The sequence below is a fragment of the Rhipicephalus microplus genome, chromosome 8 (genome assembly GCF_043290135.1).
Source record: "Rhipicephalus microplus isolate Deutch F79 chromosome 8, USDA_Rmic, whole genome shotgun sequence".
Classification (NCBI taxonomy): domain Eukaryota; kingdom Metazoa; phylum Arthropoda; class Arachnida; order Ixodida; family Ixodidae; genus Rhipicephalus; species Rhipicephalus microplus.
Genome location: NC_134707.1, coordinates 28,238,709 through 28,259,344, shown reverse-complemented (window position 1 = coordinate 28,259,344; position 20,636 = coordinate 28,238,709). Strand labels below are relative to the sequence as shown.

At 44.8% G+C, this 20,636-nt stretch overlaps 1 protein-coding gene across 3 annotated transcripts in view; it reads left to right on the top strand.

Annotated features, from left to right (window-relative positions):
• LOC119164322 (spondin-1) overlaps positions 1–20,636 on the top strand; it is a 180,873-nt gene that overhangs the window by 132,452 nt on the left and 27,785 nt on the right. For all 3 annotated transcript variants that reach the window (XM_037416491.2, XM_075871391.1, XM_075871392.1), the window contains exons 2-6: positions 8,306–8,427; positions 11,283–11,416; positions 15,316–15,389; positions 16,774–16,899; positions 19,450–19,601. In XM_037416491.2, coding sequence (XP_037272388.2) covers positions 8,306–8,427; positions 11,283–11,416; positions 15,316–15,389; positions 16,774–16,899; positions 19,450–19,601 — 608 coding nt within the window. The remainder of the gene's footprint in view (positions 1–8,305; positions 8,428–11,282; positions 11,417–15,315; positions 15,390–16,773; positions 16,900–19,449; positions 19,602–20,636) is intronic.

The following is a 20,636-nucleotide window of genomic DNA, read 5'->3' as shown; positions in this document are numbered from 1 at the left end:
TCAAGTGAGGGTTGGCAGTATAAATAAATAAAAAATAAGAAAAATATTCCTTAGTATAGAATATCAGAAGATTTACGTCCAAAACAGCGATGTAACGGTGAGAGACACCGTAGTTGAGGTTCCGGAAATCGGGACCATGTTGCGTTCTTTAACATGCAGCGACATCCCTCAGTACTCTGGCATCTAGCATTTCGCTTTCAATAGAATATGACTACTACGACCGGGATCGAGCCCGTGACATCTGAGTAAGCAGCCCAGCCCAGCTCCGCGACCGCGGCGACACCGTGGCAGACGAGTACATTCTGGCACTACTCGCTGTTGGCATAGTTGGTGCGCTCTTAATGTGAATAGCAAACTATGCCCCAAAGAACGACCATGCAAGAAGACAGAGGTACAAAAAGAAAAGGATAATGGTGAACAATGGTTGACGCCCTTTTTTTTTATTCAGCAGTCAGGTAGTTCTTGTTTGCTGGTTGACAAGAACCTCAGTGCTCGCCGCACTGCGCCGATCTAGTGGAGACGCAGAAAAGTCCCATCGAAGGAGCTTTCAAATTTGGACCGGCCCGGGGCGTGCATTGTACGAGTCTTTGTGAAGCTCTATTCAAGCGCGCAATGTAAACGAGTGGAGAATAGGACGAAGCACGTGCCCCAGGGGTTAACGACCTGAGGCTGAGTCGGGGCTCTTTTGCCTAGTACTTAGCGTATAGGATCCCAGACGAGCCGACATCAATGACGCCGCCTGTACATACACCTTTCTTGGTTGAATCTATCCACAGGCAAACGCTTGCGAAAGGGCCGAGGAAGATGGTTCGGTGCGTTGGGGGAGAAGTGTCTCTAGACGACGGGCACTCAGCGGCTGACGATGGTAGAGGGTACCAGACAGCACTTGACTTGGCTGTCTTGCTCTCTGCGGACCATAGCATGCTCTCGAAGAAAAGGCAGAAAGGCAGATCTGTAGAAGCAAGTATCGAAAGAAAGAAGGCACGTGCACGTATTTAGCATCCCCGGCCGTAGCTGAATCTTGGGGAAAGACGCGGCACTTAGCGGACGCAGTTGCGTACAGTGTTTTTTTTTTCCCTCTGTGAAATTACATGAAATTTAAATGTTAGCTTGTCAAAGCCGTAATAAGGTTATCAGGTTGTTTGTATATTTCTGCGCGCGCTGACTTTCTAAAGCTCATTGAATAACGTTCATGGCTTGCCAACAGCTCTCAAGTTCTACCTTATCAGCGTGCGCTAAAACTAGCAGTCCGTTTCGTGAACTGTTGAACGTGTTGAGTAGATTCATAACGATACAACGAGTACTAGGGTAAAGAAGGGACAGTAACATACGTCAGCACTGTTCTCACAACTACCTTTCGTGGAAAAAAACACATATTTCAAAACGCGACATATAAACCACATGAACACACACCGATGACGTCAAACAGGGAATGAATGCGAAAGCTTAAAAGCGGACTAAGTGAAAACTGTATCAGATGGCAGAACTATTGAAGAGTGAAATTTCTTCATCGTGCAGACCTATAGAAGGCACGCTTACACAACTATTTTCGGGGAATGCAAGATGCTTTTTGATTGATTGATTTGTGGGGTTTAACGTCCCAAAACCACCATATGATTATGAGAGACGCCGTAGTGGAGGGCTCCGGAAATTTTGGCCACCTGGGGTTCTTTAACGTACACCCAAATATGAGCACACGGGCCTCGACATTAGGAATGCAAGATGCTGGAATGAGAGTTGTCCTACGGTGGACTGTCAGATGTCTAACCCCGTGATAGATACGCCTACTTCTAGCACTTTTTCCAGTGCCCGCACATAATTTGCAAAGCTTGTTTTTTCGAAAAAGAACGGCCATTTGGACTAGATGGTTAAGTTCCATTGTAATAAGGATTGCAGCGCAAGGGTGAAAGTGCAGGAAGAAAGGCAAACAGAAGGCGAGGAATGGAATGCAAAGAGGACACCTCGAGCACTGTCGCTCAGTGTGCGAACCATTGCTGTAGAAAATTAAACAAAAGCAAGAGAAGCCGGCAAGAACAGAAGAGCAAAAAAAGAGTGGCTGTCCTTTCATACTTCTGCAATATATCTCATGTTTTGAAAAAAGTGGGCTCAAGACATGGTGTGGGTGTGATATCATCAGCCCCGCGCAAAGTAGGCCACATTTGCAGATTGACAGATGAACGCCTCAGTGAAATTACCATAAAGAGTTGGACATGCGCCGCTAAACACGCAAATAAATTTATAAAATGCGCAGTTGGTGTTGTCTACATGCTTCCTTTAACGTGCGGTCGTTGCTATATAGGTCAAACTGGACGGTTCATAACTAAAAGGTTAGAAGAGCACATGAATGATTTATGCAAATGAATAAGTTCGAACCTTGTATTACACTGTAAAAGTTCCGGTAGTCAGCATATGACGCAAATAGCCGCACAGTGAAATCGAGCACTGGAGGCTGTTCGAACGTGAATAACGCTTAAGGTCACTGTGAAGCAGAGGCTTAGTTGGTAGGGGCTGCCCCCCCCCCCCCCCCCGTCATTATTTTGCGTGCATCTCTACTATTCAAATAACGTAGCCACAGAGACCCACAACATATCACAGAAAGCTACCAAGGGAACTCGGGATAACCACAGTCTGCAGTTTTTACAGGCATCACACTGGGATGAACTGGGGTCAAATTTTCTACTGCACCGAACTAGCAAGACGGAGACGCGCTGTCTCACGTCGCATTAAGAGCAACAAACCTTCACGCACCACCCATAGTTTAGCCTCTTTGATCGCCCAACAACTCTATAGTACCCCTAGGGGACGCGCTTTGAAGAGATGTCTTCGTCGCTACTCTGTTAATGCTTTCTTGGTTGTGTTGTCGCCAGCGACGTGATTGCACCGCCATTGGTACATGTAGCAGTGTACTTCTGCACCCACTAGAGACATACACGCACAAGAAGAGGCTCAATGAGTGCTTCGCGACGTCAATGACGATTATGCAAATCACCTTATCGCGGATGCGACTTCAACGCTGCGGGGATCTGGTCGTATGAGAGCACGATTTGGTTATAAAATCGCTTTCCAGTAAGAGGTCTCTCCACATTTCACGTTTGAAGGTTTCGGTGGCGAGAGGAACGCAAGTGCTAGCAAAATTTTCTGGTGATTTCGAAGTCATTCGCTGGAGCAGGTTCTGGGTAAATTATTTTGTCGCAAATCGTGGACTCGAGATGGTGAGGAAGGTTAAAGCAGCATTCGCAGAGTGCTCGTGAAATGAGATGCATTTGCGTCGTCAGATTTCCCATACAGTTTCAACGATGGGTGTTGGCTTGTTGTGCATCCGAAATGCCGTTCACCCTAAATGTAATACTTGAGATACAATGTTTAGTTCAGGACTCACCGTGACGGGAAAATGGCGGCCCAATTGAACCGCCCAAACAGCTGTGTCCTTCAATTTGGGTTACACCGCAGTAGCGCTAATGCCGAAGCTTAGGGTGCATTTGTGCACTTGACGTGAACGTTGCCGTGCTGTCATCGTATTATCACGCACGATCGGCCCACGTGCGAAGAGCTGTTAATGCAGTTATTACCAGTATGTTAGTTCTCAAGGACGACAATGTCGAGGGTAGTCCCGACCGTTCAGCTCAATCCAGTCTACAGTCGAGCCACAGTCAGCGCTCTAACACCAACTGCTGGCACAACCCTCGACCCTATAGTGCTTTGCATTTCGTTAGCCTGATGTAAACTAAGACCAGCGTTCCTAATGAGCAGCGGTTTCTGTGCAAGGTCATAGAACTTCAAGCAGTTCCACAGGCATGCAAAATTAGTACATGATGACGCAAGCTTTGGTGACACGCGCGACAGAGAGCGGACTCGTGCTATTCGTGGTCGTGGGATACCGTATGCACGCGCTGATCAACATAAATGATGTTAGAGTAGGCCTAGCATGCATTGGAGCCTCAGATGCAGCGACGGAACGACGCTGGATATAGTGAAGCCATTGCGATGATCGTGGGAAGTTTAGCTGTTTTCAGAATTTTGTGATTGCACGCTTTTTTTGCACTCATGATGGTTGCGTAGTAAACAGCTTCAAAGAAGATAACCCCTTTCTTTCATTTAAAAATTGAATAGACGCGTAAAAGAAGAAGCTCAAAAATAAGTATTTCTATCACACGTAATGAGAATCCCATGGAGCCCACGGGAAGTTATACCTTAAAGTGAGAGACCTAGACGCCTCATAGAACGTGATGATTAAGCGTTGGCGTAACACGAGTAAAAAAAACGTCAACGCGCAAGTACATCAACATAAAACGCCTTCATGGCGTCACAAGCTGCAAACATTTGGCAGTCTGTGTCTTCACGAGGACGTCATATGTCATATGGCGATTGATATGTGGGATTTAACGTCCCGAAACCACCATATGGTTATGACAGACGCCGTAGTGGAGGGCTCCGGAAATTTAGACCACCTGGGTTTCTTTAACGGGCACCCAGATCTGAGCACACGGGCCTACAACACTTCCGCCTCCATCGGAAATGCAGCCGCCGCAGCTGGGATTTGATCCCGTGACCTGCGGGTCAGCAGCCGAGTACCTTAGCCACTAGACCACCGCGGCTGAGCGCCATATGTCATATCGACAAGCGTTGTCTACTTTCTTTTGTTTTGCGTCTTGTTGGCGCTGACCATCATGATTACGTTCCAACTGGCCTAATTCGCTACACATACTTCAATTTTCAAGCTTCATCCTGACGTCACTGTGACGTCACTTAGCGTGACGTTACGTGAAACGTTGTCACAGAAAATTATCTTTTGCTCAAAGGGGGAGACGCTCGCGGAAGCGTTGCGAAATCAGATTAGGTGCAAAAACTTTGCAATGCCTTCGATCATCAACATGCGTAGTCGAAACCATGTTAAGAGCAAAAATCTTTCGCAAGGTGAGTTAGAAGCGTCTGTACACCAACCTAAAGAAGAAAAAAAACAAGAATATCGCTTCTGCTTTCGAGTCGTCTTAAAAGAGTGCACAAGAAACACAGTGGTATTGTCGTGTAGACCATATTGCTGTTGACAAACACAGGTGCTGGATGGCTTCCGGTTGTGTGTGCCGGCTTAGCCTAGCAGTATTGGTGAGGAACAAAAGCCTTATCCACTAGCATATTCATTTTGAGGAGTTCTCTCCCTGTGCCTGGTCAAATATTTTAAATACGCTTTTTTGAAACTAGATACAAACAACATTGTAAGAGTTGATCCCTAATTTTGAGGGCCTCGCTTTTACCCGAAAGTTGAAAAAGAGTCTTTCCTTACTCTATCACAACCTAAAACACGAAATTTCTGCTTCGGTACTAGGGAGTAGGGAATAAAGTGACCGCAAGTTTCTTGGGCACAAACACGTGCTGCAACTTTTACTAGGTTAAACCCGACCGAAAAGGCGAATTCGTTCGCACATTTTGTTTTTCTCAGTCGCCAGCCACCTATCGCTAATGACATTCCCAATCGTCAGAAACATCTGGAACTATCACGTACCGAATCAATAACTCTATTTTAACAACCTTTGCCTCAATGTCATCTTTGTAGGTTCCGGAGCTATGCAGTCCAAGCTTTGCAATACGGAAGCCCACTCTTCGGGAAACACCCTATACACCACTACTCAGCAAAAAAAAAAAAAAAAACTGGGCGTCAGTACGGATATACGGGAACGAGACGCATGCATAAGCGCTGCCGTGCCCAGCCGACTAGCACTGCTAGGGGGTCGAGCGTCCGTATATATAAGGCAGGTTTCCCGATCAGGGATACGGTAAGGGATCGCAGGATAACACGGCCCGAACCGCAGGGCTTTCAGTTATTTGCATATCACTATTGAATATTTCGTCCCTGCCGTACGCAGCCTGACGCTGCAGCCAGCGCATACCTCCTCGATCTGCCCCGGCTTGAGTGCGTGCGTGGCCCGTGTCTGCTCGTGCTTCAATCGATGCAATAGAAAGCTCAGCAAAATATATATGGAAGACCGGGGGAGGTAATATGGGCATAACGTGGACAACCGATTTCCAGGCAGGTCGGTAGCGTGCTGCTACGAAGAGATTTCGTTTCAATAGTGGAATCCCCTTTCCCTAAACTTATGCCAGTTCAACGGCGTCCCTATGCACGCACGCACAAGTAGGCGAACGGACTCACGGACGCGCGAGGCACCGAAACCGTCACTCCCCCTCGCGGCATGGGGAGGAAAGAGGTGGTGCGTATCGGAGTCTCGTCCCCGACTCTCGGCTCGGACCAAAATCGGAGATGGAATTCTTATTCGCTCAAGCAGCTTATGGCTGTCCACTGACGCTTCGGACCAAGGCTGGAGGAATATTTTATGAGCGTGATTCAGGGCTGCATGCACTGAGTGCGTGTTTTTTTTTTTTTTATGGTGGCTCGGAAACGCCGAAAACGCGCCCTCTGGAGGCGCGGTAAACATAACAGAAGAGTTTTGTCATTCGAGTGCAGTGCGTTAACGCACGCACAGTCAAAAGGCTCTGCAACTGGAATTCCGAAAGGCGACCGAAGATGTGACACAAACACCTTACTGTAGAGTGTGCAGCTACTTCTTCAAAGCTCTGGCCACCTGATGCTCCCAACTCAATCCACCATGCAAGGTCGTTCTGGTCGGAGACTGCACAGAAATCTGACCGCCACCAGAACCCCGTTTATGCGAAAACGCATAAATGCTTGTGTTTACCATATTCTTTTTTTTTCTCTACAACGTGCCGGAAACCAAAGTATCTTATGTACAACAATCATTGCGTTCTTTTGGAAAGCAACATTTTGTTCTTTTGGAAACACTAGAACAACAACGTGGACGACACCAAAGCGCTGCCTCACAACTGAATGTTTGTCAAAAACACGTTAAAGAAAAAGAAAGGCTACTTTACCTCTCACACCCATGTGAACTCATTGCAGCAATTCAAGAGCGCAAATTTAAAGAAACAGCAAGCCAGCATTCTACCTTGGAACACGACGAAACCCGTAAAACAGAGCACGTGTATTCCTCAATACAAGAATTTTTAAGATGCTGTACTTTCTAACTTTTTGTTTGTTGTAATGAGGTCACACGGGTGAGAGGGTTGTGATAGTCTTTTTGTTTCGTGTGCTCTTATTAGACAATCATTTGCGAGTCACCACTGGTATGTCCCACTTTTCTCTTTTGTCCATGTCGTCTTCGCGCTGTTAAAAAAATATTCAAGTACGGTCGCCAACGAACTCAGCTTTCAGTCCATCTAAATCATTGCGTTGTGTCCACTCCTTTGTTTACGACGTGTGGTATCAGTCGTATTTCACGCGCGACCAATTTAAAACCTCAAAACCAAAGCCTAGCTCACTTTCGCAACAAGCCAAAGGTGAGGCCTAAGCTTGGAGTCTGTGACAGTAAGGTGTGAAACGTGCATCTCTTCTCCCCCACAGCTTGTGTATATGAATCAACATTCGCCCTGAAAAACGCAACACTTGTACTGATGTTTCGACAAAGAAAGGAAAATAGGAGGAAAAGAACAGCAGGGAGATTAACCAGCCTATAAGCAGCCGGTTTGCTACCCTGTGCATGAGAGGGGGATGGGGGAGATGAAAGATAGAGAGCAGATAGGGAAGAGAGATAAACACAGCACATTCGGCAGCACACGCGCGCACACTCAGTCATTGTCCAGTCTTGTCTTTCGCGGTGTGTGACATTGCTATTACAGCCGCTTGTTCAAGTCCGTGTCGCGTGGGAATTTCAACAGAACTCTTGTCGCCCTCTGTTGCAATGTCTTCTTTCGGGCACTTGACAGAATAGTGTCCACAGACATTCGGCTGTTGTCGATGCGCTCAAGAACGGATGCCAGTGACTGTCTCTGGATGTCATACGACGGACAGTCGCACAGGATGTGGTGTAGCGTCTCTTCGCTATGACAGGCATCGCAGAGAGCGTTGTCGGCCATTCCTGTGACAAAGGAGTAAGATTTTGTAAATGCCACTCCTAGCCATAAGCGATGAAGAAGGGTGGCTTCGCTTCGGTCGAGCCCAGTGTGCTGTGTTATGTCAGTCCGCATTGGAGAACACCATATGATCAAAATTTTTGGGACCTTCTACTACGTCATCTCTCATAATCATACCGTGCTTTCCGGACGTAAAACCTCAGCTTTTATATTAAAGGCAACATACTTAAAGTGACGTCAAGGTGAGCAAAAAAAATATTATCAACATGGCAACGTGGCTCTCGTGACATGACTTACATAGCCGCCTATGATTTCACATATTCTAGAAATTCTTGTACCTCTCAATGTGTAGTAACCATTATTCTTTGTTTTTATTTTGCAGTATCCATACAAGGGCGTAAGGAAGCGCTGGGAGGAGCGACGTCGCAAAAGTTTATAGGATTCATGCTTGTAGTGGAATCCCAGGATCAAAATAGAATCACGCAAGACGTGGGAAGTTTTCAGGTAAGTAGTAGTAAGCATTCTTACCTTTACAATAACACCACAGTCTCACACTGGATCGGGATAGATAGATAGATAGATAGATAGATAGATAGATAGATAGATAGATAGATAGATAGATAGATAGATAGATAGATAGATAGATAGATAGATAGATAGATAGATAGATAGATAGATAGATAGATAGATAGATAGATAGATAGATAGATAGATAGATAGATAGATAGATAGATAGATAGATAGATAGATAGATAGATAGATAGATAGATAGATAGATAGATAGATAGATAGATAGATAGATAGATAGATAGATAGATAGATAGATAGATAGATAGATAGATAGATAGATAGATAGATAGATAGATAGATAGATAGATAGATAGATAGATAGATAGATAGATAGATAGATCGCGACAACAACGGGATAAGTTTGCCACGCAGCGAATTCAGTTATCAAGCTTGGTACAATATGTGCGTACACATAGCATTACATGGTTAGCCTGTCACCATTAAGTGTACAAATGATCAGGCACCTGAGGCTGTTATAAGTCGAGCCTGTACCTTCTGCGTGTCTGCCTGGTGCACGCTTGTCATGTTACCAGATGATGAAGCGAATAATGAGATGACGTTCTAGATGATGATGCTTGAATTAATGTAGATGTAACGCTAAATGATAATAATGCTGGTGCTCATCATGTGTCTGTTCTTTATCTCTGTTTAGGCTCGCAGTTGGTAAAGCATAGGGTGCATTGTTCGAAGGTAACAGGTATATGGTCCCTGCTCTCGGGAAGTTTTCTTTTTGTGCACTTTTCTTCCTTCACATTTATATTACAAGTACTTCCTATAACAACCCCTAAATTTTATTTGACCTCATTGTCTATCATTTTTCATTATTATTTTGTCTAACAAAAAACGCAAGCCCTTAAACGTACACTTTTTTTTTTCCTGCGGCAAACTTAGTGTAATTTTCACCGAGTTCCCTTACAACCTTCGAATGTCACTCCGGCGGCGCGCTGCATAATTACCCCACCAGAGATTTCTGTGATTTATTACACATGAAAAATGCACAGTTCACAAGCTCAGCGCAACTGTGTTAACTCTTCAGAATTATGTCATTTGCGGTGTGGCTGACTTGATGCTCACAAACGAAAACTTTAAAAACAAAGAAAAAAATTGGGGGACCCTTAAGCTTCGCTCTTAAGAATTGAATGCCATAGCGATGTTCTGTACCCAAAGTGCGTGCTTCGAACACTTAGCATGGGAAATCTTTTTGAACTTGCTATGCACCCATTACGTGGCCTTAATGGTGCAGTAGCGGTTGTGCTTTTTGAAGCGGGTGACTGTCTTTAAACTATGCTGTCAGTCTCATGTTCTGAAACCCGATTCAATTTACGGTTGTACCACGCATTATTAGGGTAATATTTCATGTATTATGAAGCATGTATACAATACAGGGTGCGTGAGTTTTTAAAGCATGAAAGTTACTTTCAATGCATCTTCAAGCATAGGAAGCTATTTTCACTGTATTCACAAGCAGGCGCGTGGTTCCAAGTGCAAAACCTTTTTCGCTGATTAGACACCGGAAGACTTCCTGCGAGATTCTTCTTAGAGGAGTGTGGTTCTTATATGTTATGGGGATCTCACTGTCTCATCTGTAACGAACCAGGAACGATTTACCACGTTTTCCTACACTGTCGGAAAGCAGTATACTTGTGGGATGTATTACAGAGGACAATTAAAAAAGAATTATCGTTAGACCCTCATGAATCGTGTATTTACCAGTAGAGAATGATGATGGATTACCCTTTGATTTAATCATGATGACTGCCAAGCACAGTATATGGCTTTCTCGAATGACTGGACTTCATCATGACCCTGACAGGAAACTAGCAAGGCAGTATTTTAAAGAAAATATATCAAGGTTTATTGGGGTATTAAGAACAGGTGAACGTGTTTTTTTGTGGTTAGAAAGGGTAGAATCATTGCTGACCATAAAGCAATTTTAAGGCGTAATGTTCATTGACAGTGCTTGACGGCCATAACCATTGTTCTGTTGTTGCGTATTGTATTATATTTATATTGCCCCCCCCCCGAGTGTGAAGTTCAAAAATTAATAAAGAACAAAATGAGTAGCTGTGTGGCAGAACATCCGCTTACCACGCAAACGACCTGATATCGATCCCCACTCACAACCAGAATTTTTTATTAATAATTTTAATTGCATCTTCATTAGTTTTCCGGTCAGATAAATATGGTAATTTTTTGCTCACAACCAATGACGCCGACGCCGACACCGGAATTTCTGCGCAATAAGCTCTTTAACGCTATCGCGTTAATAATGTATACGTCTCCGCCGACTCCCGTGTGTGAAGAGGGTTAAGACTGTATACCAAGGAAAGGCAAAAAAATCACAGCATATCCACGGAGTGAATGATAATGAGCTGGCCGAAGCGTCTGTCCGTCCGTCTGTCAACTATACGGAATCATTAACAATACGAAAACCACTAGCGCCATCTAGGGATATGATTTTCAATGACATATACACACAACGCCATCTATTGTATGATAGGGTACACGCCACTGGTTACGCAGGAGGGACGAGGGATTGCCCCAGGCCATACCGAACTTCGCCCCTAAAAATGTTCTTTTGCGATGCCTAAAAGTTGTGTTAGTACATCTTGAGGTTGCCCCATATGGCACTTGCTTACGAATTCCCTCTCCTAAAGCTTTCACGGCTGTATACGGCTGTTTTTTGCGCGTGTATGTTGTATGAATGTTTGCACGAGAGCTGTGACGTTAGGAGGCGCCGCTGTGATTGACCCTGTGTGCCTTTGTTTTCTTTCTTCTTTCCCTTCTAGTTATTCGGCGATGCGTTGTCTAAATTTTCAGAAGACTGCCCGCACGCGGTGGTTCAGACTTCGCTCGTCCACAAGGCTGAGGTGAGCGTGCTCTGGGTCGCACCGCCACCGGGCTCCGGATGTGTTCTGTTCAAGTACGTATCACCTGAATGCACCGTTTGATGACTGTTCGTTATAGCAGAACATTCCTTGTAGCACTGTTTGTTTTTGTATGTGATATATTCTACCTATGGACATGTACATGATCGGGGCACGTAGCACGTAGGTCAGATAGCCGTTGGTCATTGAGGGTAACTGAGCAGATTTCGAGAGAAGGCAAATGCGAGAGAGGGAGACAGAAATTCAGGCTGTAAGATAAGACGAAGCAGTCTCCAGGTAACGTGGCAACGAAAGCACAGGACCCGGTTCATTCGTGGATTGTGGGAAAGGCCTTTGCCCTGTAGTGGGCGTAGGTCAGGCTCATAATAATTTTCTTTATAAGCAAAAAAGAGCCAAAAATTCAGTCATTAATTTATTTGTTATACATAACCTAATTATGTCACAGTAATGTAGGCGCTATACCTACTTTGTCATTTTACATAGTGTTGATTATATAAAAAAGTTCTGGGCGTGATGCGAAGCATCGTGGAGAGTTACGGTGTTTTAAACAGCGGTGCTTACCAGTTTGCGGTGAACCTTGCGTATTATTAAGTTGTTGACTTTGTTCGTTACCACGCATCGCGTAAACGTTGTGTTGGAAACTCCCGTGACCCTCCTGATCACCACAAGTTCCCCTTCGGGAAGATGGTGTAATTTATCAAACAAGAAGCCTCCTAGCAGACACTGCCTACGTCGGCTTTGCAAAACGCCGTGGGGAGGAATGCCTAGAGATGAGGGGGGAGTGAGCGTAAGGCGTAGGTTAGCAGACGCTCCCTTTGTCGTGGTTGCGAAGCAGGAGAAGAGTAGCGTAGGAATGAAGAGAGAGAGGGGGGTGCATGCGCAATTGGAGAGCGAGCGCAAGCAAGTGGTAAGAGAGAAGTGGAAAGAGTCATCATCATCATCATCATCATCATCATCAGCCTGACTACGTCCACTGCAGGACAAGGGCTCTGCCATGTTCCGCCAATTAAGCCGGTTCTGTGCTTGCTGCTGCCAATTTATACCCGCAAACTTCTTAATCTCATCTGCCCACCTAACCTTCTGTCTACCCCTAACCCGCTTGCCTTCTCTGGGATTCCAGTTAGTTACCCTTGATGATCAGCGGTTATCCTGTCTACGCGCTACATGTCCGGCCCATGTCCATTTCTTCTTCTTGATTTCAGCTATGATATCCTTAACCCCCGTTTGTCCCCTAATCCACTCTGCTCTCTTCTGGTCTCTTAAGGTTACACCTACCATTTTTCTTTCCATTGCTCGCTGTGTCGTCCTCAATTTAAGCTGAACCCTCTTTGCAAGATTCCAGGTTTCTGCTCCGTAGCTAAGTACCGGCAAGATACAGCTGTTATATACCTTCCTCTTGAGGGATAGTAGCAATCTACCTGTCATAATTTGAGAGTGCTTGCCGTATGTGCTCCACCCCATTCTTATTCTTCTAGTGACTTCAATCTCGTGGTTGGGCTCTGCGGTTATTACCTGCCCTAAGTAGACATAGTCTTTTAGAACTTCAAGTGCACTATTATCTATATCGAAGTGCTGCTCTTTTTCGAGGTTGTTGTACATTACTTTCGTTTTCTGCAGATTAATATTAAGACTCACCTTTCTGCTCTTCTTGTCTAACTCCGTAATCATGAGTTGCAATTCGTCCCCTGAGTTACTCAGCAATGCAATGTCATCGGCGAAGAGCAGGTTACTAAGGTACTCTCCATTAACTCTTATCCCTAACTGTTCCCATTCTAGGCTTCGGAAAACCTCCTCTAAGCACACGGTAAATAACATTGGGGAGATTGTGTCCCCCAGCCTTACACCCTTCTTGATTGGTATTCTGTTGCTTTCTTTATGAAGCACTATGGTAGCAGTCGATCCCCTGTAGATTTCTTCAAGGGGATCCAGGGGAAAGAGTAATGCGCAACTGTTGGACTGAAGAAAGAAGGAGGGTCGTGCATGCGTAGCGCCAGTGTGGTCGCCGGACGCCTGACATATCCGCCAGCAAGAGATGCTCCGCGTCTAAAATATTTACGTGGATTAAAGAAACAAGTCGTAACCCTGGTGTAGGCTGGGGGCACAATTCTCATCGCGTCTAGGGTGCTCAGAAATCACATATTTTACGCAATACGTCATTAACTATGCGCCTACAAATTCAGCCAAACCTTGGCGACCATTTCCTTCTTCAACTTTGTTAGGAATTTCTGCACTTGCAATCTCTAATATTTGTGGTGCTCCACTGCTGACCCGTAGGTCACGGGATCGAATCCCGGCCGTGGTGGCAGGAGCCCCCCTTCCCTCTGAAATTCAGATTGTGGGGGTACTTTAGTGAGCATAGATCATAAAAATAGTTGTTTTTCGAGGCTTTTAACAAGTGCCCTCCCCTACTCACCTTCTAAAAAAACGGGCCTTCCCTACGTGGTCGAAACTTCCTGAGCCCTCCACTACTACGTCTCTCACAATCAATTGGTGGTTTTAGGGTGCTCAATCTCGGCAATTATTTCATGTACTGTGAAATCCTGGAAGTGTTAGCTGGTACCAATCGTCGCTATGGTGGTGAAACTGGAACATTCATTTTGCTAGCTGGCGTCATGAAGTGCGTTATGTCTTCGAAGTGACAGCTGATGGTCTTTCATTGTAGGAGGAATTTATCGACTGATATGTGGTGTTTAACGTCCGAAGATCACCTTATGATTATCAGAAACGCCGTAGTGGAGGGCTCTAGGAATTTCGACCGCCTTGGGTTCTTTAACGTGCACCCATATCTGAGCACACGGGCATAGAGCATTTTCGCCTCCATCGAAAATGTTCCCGCCGCAGCCGGAATTAGATGCCGCGACTTGCGGATCAGCACCCGAGTACCTTAGCCAATGGACCACCGCGGCGGGGCTTCATTGTTGATGTTGTACTCTGAAACAACTTCATATTTGCGACAGTTATGAGTTACGTGACTAGGCTTCTTTTTTTTATTCAAAAGGGCACATTATGCTTCAGGAAGTTGGTTAAAAGCACTTAAATTTGGTCGACTGCAGTATTATTCAATATATTCTGCGGTAGACCACCACGAACAGCGCTCGTGTTGGGCCCTCACTTTCTTCTAGTCCTCGTTCCCCAGTGCGCTCTTTAAATCAAGGTGAAGTTTTCGACTGTGCCGCACTGTTTTTGCATTCCTGGCATATATTTGCTGGAAAAACAATCATTTTATTCATGAAAAATTGCTTCAAAGACCTGTTCTATCAGTTATCATTATGGTTCGTGTACGAAACTACCTAAGACTTCTATTACCATTTTATGTAAGCCTCAATTTCTCTTCGAACTGATCTAAACAATAGTTGCTTGAAATACCTAATGCTTGTATCTGCGCATTTTGTGTATTAACATACCATATTTATGAATTTTGAAAAATATAAAATTTATGCCTTCCCAAATTGTCCCGTGATAAGTTTTGCTTTGCAACAGCTATCGCTAATGGTGCCTGTTTTTCTCAGTTGCAGCCACTCTCGTAGTTCTTTCTCAACGCGTACTTACTGGAAGTTTTCTGCAGTGAAGAACGGTCACTGGTGTTCTCTCTGCAGCCGTTGTTCCTGTTGTTAGTTGTGGTTTCCCGTATCAATTACATCGCGTGGTTGAAAGGTTTTTCAAAAGTAGTTCCTTGAAACTATTCAACGTTTTGCAGCAGTTAGGGAAACTCATAAAGCAATGTCCCTATTTGTCATTTGTTACCTAGTTTTTTTTTATCCTTCTGTCCCATATTTATTACAAACAGAACTGTGTTGCATTTATTACTTCATTCGGGTCGCGCTAATTGCATTACAAGTGCAATGTTCACTGACTTATTTATCATAAACAATCTCGTTACCATGGTCCGTCTTTCTTGTAGACGAGCTAATTAGAAATTTGTTTGTGTTTTCAGAGCTACAGTAGTGGAAAATCGGGACGCATGGTACATGGACGAAGGAGAATTGACTAAGGAGCTATGCCAAGAAGGTAAGGTCAGGTTGTGATTCTCTTGAAAAGAACATTGGCCGTAAGAGCTGACAGCATACAGAACACATTTCACGACAGAAACTGAAGACAATCGCAATACGCGTCAAGCTAGGCTAACTCATGATAGACTGCATTAGACTAAACTAGCCTAAATTGGTCATATGTGTGAATGACAAACGTCATCACTGCCTATAGATGGAGCTGCTTTCATCTCGGAAACAGAAAAGTGTGTTCCGTTTTATATTGGCGCATGGTATGGATGCAAGCGCAGTTTTTATCATAGTACTGGAAGATACTCTAAACGTGATGCAATTATTTATTGGCACAGATGAAATTGCATGTACAGACGGGCCCAATGTTAAAAGGAACAGGTATCTGCAACCCATGTTTGCGTTTCTCATTCGCAAAAACATAGTGGCTTAGATTCGCATAACACTGCTAGTGGTTGACTGTAGGGACTAATTTCGACACACTATTGAAGTGGATGTTTCCGTATCCGCTTGGAGCTAGTTGACCAGCAATATGAAAGGTACTCATCTGTGTGTTACCATTCGCTGCGGAGCGTACCATAAAAGACTCACTACTCCGGCAGTTTGCTCCGCGTACGTAAAATGACACTCTGAATTCATAGAAATAGGTGCTCAATGCTAAAAAAAATAATTCGTCGTTTTCTTCATAATAATTTATTTACATAGATCTTTACCTTAGTATTCTGAGGATTCGTCCTTGAATTATTTCTTGTAATTATTGACCACTCGTTCGAGGCATTTTCCTGATTATCTTATGCTGCTCTTCACAGCGTGGGGGACAGTTCTTATCGGGTTACTTGTCGGGATGAATCCTCACAGCTTAAGAAGGATACTTCGAATCTTCGAAGTTGTGCATTTTAGCAAGGACAGCGGAACAAACACATAAGTCACGTAAATAGGACGGGCGCTATAGTTCTGTTTACGTCTGTCTTAGGTGTTTGCGTTTGTTTTGCTGCGCTTGCTCAAATGCACACGTTCCGCACTCGCCAACTAGCCCGAACTTCTGCGATGAATAATCTGAATCTTCACAGTCCACACAGCCAGCGCATCCCTTCTAAAATTACTCTGAAGCAATGCCGCTCAAAGCTTAGAAACATACTCTAACTCAGCAGAGATCGAATGTCACGGCTTCTTTACCTAAAGCTTATCACAGCTGATGCGACGCTATCATACATGAAATGACCGTGCAATAAGAAGAAAAGGCGATATCAACATACCCCACGACAGTGGACGCTAGGCAATCGTGTATCCATTCAAATGATCGAAAATGTTTCGCGCGACCTGAGCCTGTAGCGGGAAAACGGATGGGCCGAGTGAAACGGGACCCTTGTGTGTTGCGCGGGGCCTCTGCGCAGAGCAGCAGAACGACGACGAGCAACCAGAAGTGCTTGACGAATGTTGCGCCTGCGACGAAGCCAAGTACGAGATGACCTTCGAGGGACTCTGGTCGAGATACACGCACCCCAAGGGATTTCCGGATAGTGAGTACGCGCCACGCATGTATAGCGATGATAGTAGCAATGGCACAGTGATTGTATAGGAAGCTAAGCAATGATTGTAGTATTATTCATACTGCCAGTATTTGTAGGTGTGGTGGGGGCTTAACTTGTAGTGCAGAAACAGCATTTTTATTATACATACAGTTTTTAAAAAATGCCGGAAGGTCTTCTGTTTAAAGTTAGCCGTTTGTTCAATATTATTTCATTTTCCAAGTAGTATCTTCAGCGGTGATAACATTTATTTATTTATTTATTTATTTATTTATTTATTTATTTATTTCGTTTTTTCTTCACCCCCAGCGCCTATAGGCATTACAGAGGGAGAAGGTATACAAAAAAGTAGATTTGCATTTTCCGCGAAACAATTATCAAAGTCGCCAATTAGTCGCGATCAGCCTGTAACATATATCAATGAAGAAAAATGTGTTAAAATTAAACATGAAAAACGAAACAAGAACACGGTCATTCTAACACTGAAAAAAAAAAAGTCACTTGACATATTAGAGGCAATGTCTGAAGAGAACTGGTTCCATTCTCGGATACGGTTTTAAAGGAAAATTCATGTTGAAATATATGCATTACAGTGGAATAATGTATACAAAAAAGTGGACTTTAATATAAGATGCATTTTCTGCGAAACATTATTCAAAGTCACCAATTAGTCGCAATCAGCCTATAACATAGATCAATGAAAACAATATTTGGAAATCAAACATAAAAAACGAAACAAGAACATGGTCTTTCTAACACTAAAGAAATTACTTGACATAAGAGAGGCAATGTCTGAAGACAACCGGTTCCATTCTCGGATACGGTTTTAGGGGAAAATGCATGTTGAAATATATCGCTCTTGAACGCAGTAGGTAGCACTACCCAGCCAAGTCAATGTACAAAGCACGCGCGTTTGCCTTTCAAAGAGACTTAAATGGGTTCAGTGGTGAAGAGGTGAAGCGCATGTTTTTTAAACCGTTTCTGCATTTTTCGCTTTGATTCAGTGGTGACTCAACTTCATCGTCATATTACGTGAACGTGCAGTTCTTCGTGCGAGTGTTGGCGGCAGCTTGTGGAACAGTTCTACGAGTACCCCCGGTTTAGATGTCATTGAATTCACAAATATAGCATTTTGACAAGCCAACAGCCCGTCGACCCCCTTTTACTTGTGGAAGTGAGAGCATCTGAGACCAACTGTGACGTAGAAAGGTCTATATGAACTTACCCGATAATGATCCTCTTCTTATTAATGTATTTATATTTATACAGTGTCTCTCACATCCTTCTTCGGGCAAATTTAACCATTTAGCATTATGGTACAATTTGATTTCCTAAAAAAGAGACACAATACCAGTGACAATTAGGTCGGCGCTGACAAACTAGAACCGACCCTTTTTGTGCAAATCGTACGTTCCTCCTTTGTGTCCTCTTGCTGCACCCAAAACTACGTGCCAGCTCTCACCATTCACGACACTCTGTACACCTAAACAGTTTTCCTCGCTTTCATTTCCGTGTATTCTCATTACTTCACCTCCTCATTTTCATCGCCGAGTCGCTTTGTTTATTCAGATGCCCGTTTTCACCAAGCATAGTACACCCCCCATCAAATCAACGCATTACAGAAGCCCCTTACTGGCGTGCTTCTATTTAACCACGTTTCATTCGCTCGCGCACAGACGCCTAAACCTATGCGCCTTCTTGTCGCGGCTGTCAAATTCCCTCGGCCACGTAGTGTTCAACAGCAGCCAGGTTTAATTGCGGGCGGCTCGACTCGACGACCACCGTTCACCCAACCATTCCTGGCCCAGTGTAGTCCGCACGTGGATAGTCTAATATACGGGAGCCCGAGGCAGGTCACAACTGCAACTTCGTGGAAGCGCTGCCCGGTGGTCTGTGTTATCTGTCTGGTTAGTAACGGGAGCAGTTCAATGCGAAACGGGTTCGTAGGGAAACACGGCCCGCTATCCCGTCGAGATGCTTTCGGCAGCGTTACGCACAATTTCGAAAAGTGCCTCCCCCACTTTCCCCATGCTCCTTTTCGAGGTAGCATATAGGGATGTGCGAAAAGGAAGGGTAAAAGGCGAGGGTTCGAGGAGGGGCAGTGGGAATCGAAAATGCGCCAGGGAGCGCTCACAGTTTCGAAACGTGCCTCCCCTCCACATTTCCCCATTTCCCCAACTCTCGCACCTTTTCGAGGTGTGAGAAGGTTCTGTCCTTGGGAAGGATTAGAGGTAGAAATTAAAGGAGAGGGATGCGAAAGGAGGGAATGGTGCTCGAAAAATCATCCGTCATGCCCTGTTTAATGAGCTGCGCGAGGTACCAGTGGATTCGCGAATGTCTTTTGGGACTGTGGCATTGATGTGTGTCTTTGTATGGGTGTAATTCGGCCTGTCTTCTCACAGCCACGTGCGCGTCATTAATAACGAAGCCGCCACCTCGCCAGCCGGGTTGGCGGTGGGGAAAAGCTGTTGGTCGGCAGTGGCTTCTGTATCTGCGGCGTGTTGTATGTCTCTCTCTCTCTCTCCCTACCCGCCCTGATAGACGAGTGGCTGACCCATTTTTCGGACATAATCGGTGCCTCGCACGCGGCCGACTTCAAGATGTGGGAGTACGAGGGATTCGCATCGGAAGGAGTCAAGAGCGTCGCCGAGCACGGCGCCACCAAGAAGCTCGAGTCCGAGCTCAAAGCTGAGGTGAGCTGCCCGAGCGACAGGAGACACTCTATTTGGTTGACTCTATTTGTTTCTCGGTAAGGCGAGAAAGTCGGTCTTGTTGGTAAGACACAACGCTGGATTCGCGTGGCCCAAAGCAAATCTCTCGGCTTTGTTGCTTGCGTTCAAGTGCATTCCGTGCCTATCATCTTTGTTGATAGCTTTTTCTTCGTTATTTCTTTCTTTAGATATAATCTGATTTGCCCAAGGGTTCGCAAGCAGCGGGGCTACAGCATGAAAAAAATTGAGGCCACTCAATTACAGCAACAACGAAAAAAGAATTAGCATAAAACTTTGTTCTATAGTCCGGTATTCTTGAATTCGAAAGTCATGATCCAATCTTCTGAGCAGGTACTGTAATGCTTCATTGTAAGTGTCTTTGTTCAAGCCAGTGTTTTTGGGGTATACTTTGACAACAAATTCAAGCGCAAATTCTTTCTGCAGGACACGCTGTATAGTAAGCAATTCTGAAATAATTTTTTACCATTTGCGGTGCAGCCTCTACAATTATGTCCGACAGTGAGAGATCTCTCTCGCCCTTTCTCTCTATTTTCTTATTTTTGGGCATTTCCCCTCCATTGAAGAGCTTCAACTCCTAGCACAGCTTCACTTCTCCGATTATCAACATCATTCGTTCATAAGACAAATTTTAATACAGCGGAATCATTCGCGTTTGTCGCAAGCGTTTCAAGTACCGCGATCGTTCAACCAATGTAAACTTTACAGGGTACCATTTTTATTTGCGTGAAATGAGTGGGATCTGGAAGCCATCTTTTTTTTTTTTTGTTCGCTGTCGATCGTACTTGTCTGCGCACCCCCGAAGGCTTTCTGCACCTAGCGTGAACTTGCATCACCTCGTGGATCAGACGTATTGCAACCCTTTTGCACTTCCTGTGCCGCCGAAAAAGCACTGTTGACTAGCTAGGAGATTCACACCTGGCCCACGCCCATCTCCCCACCTCGAAAGTATTTTTTGTTTATCGCTGTGGCATACAGAGCGAAAGTGATCGTATCAAG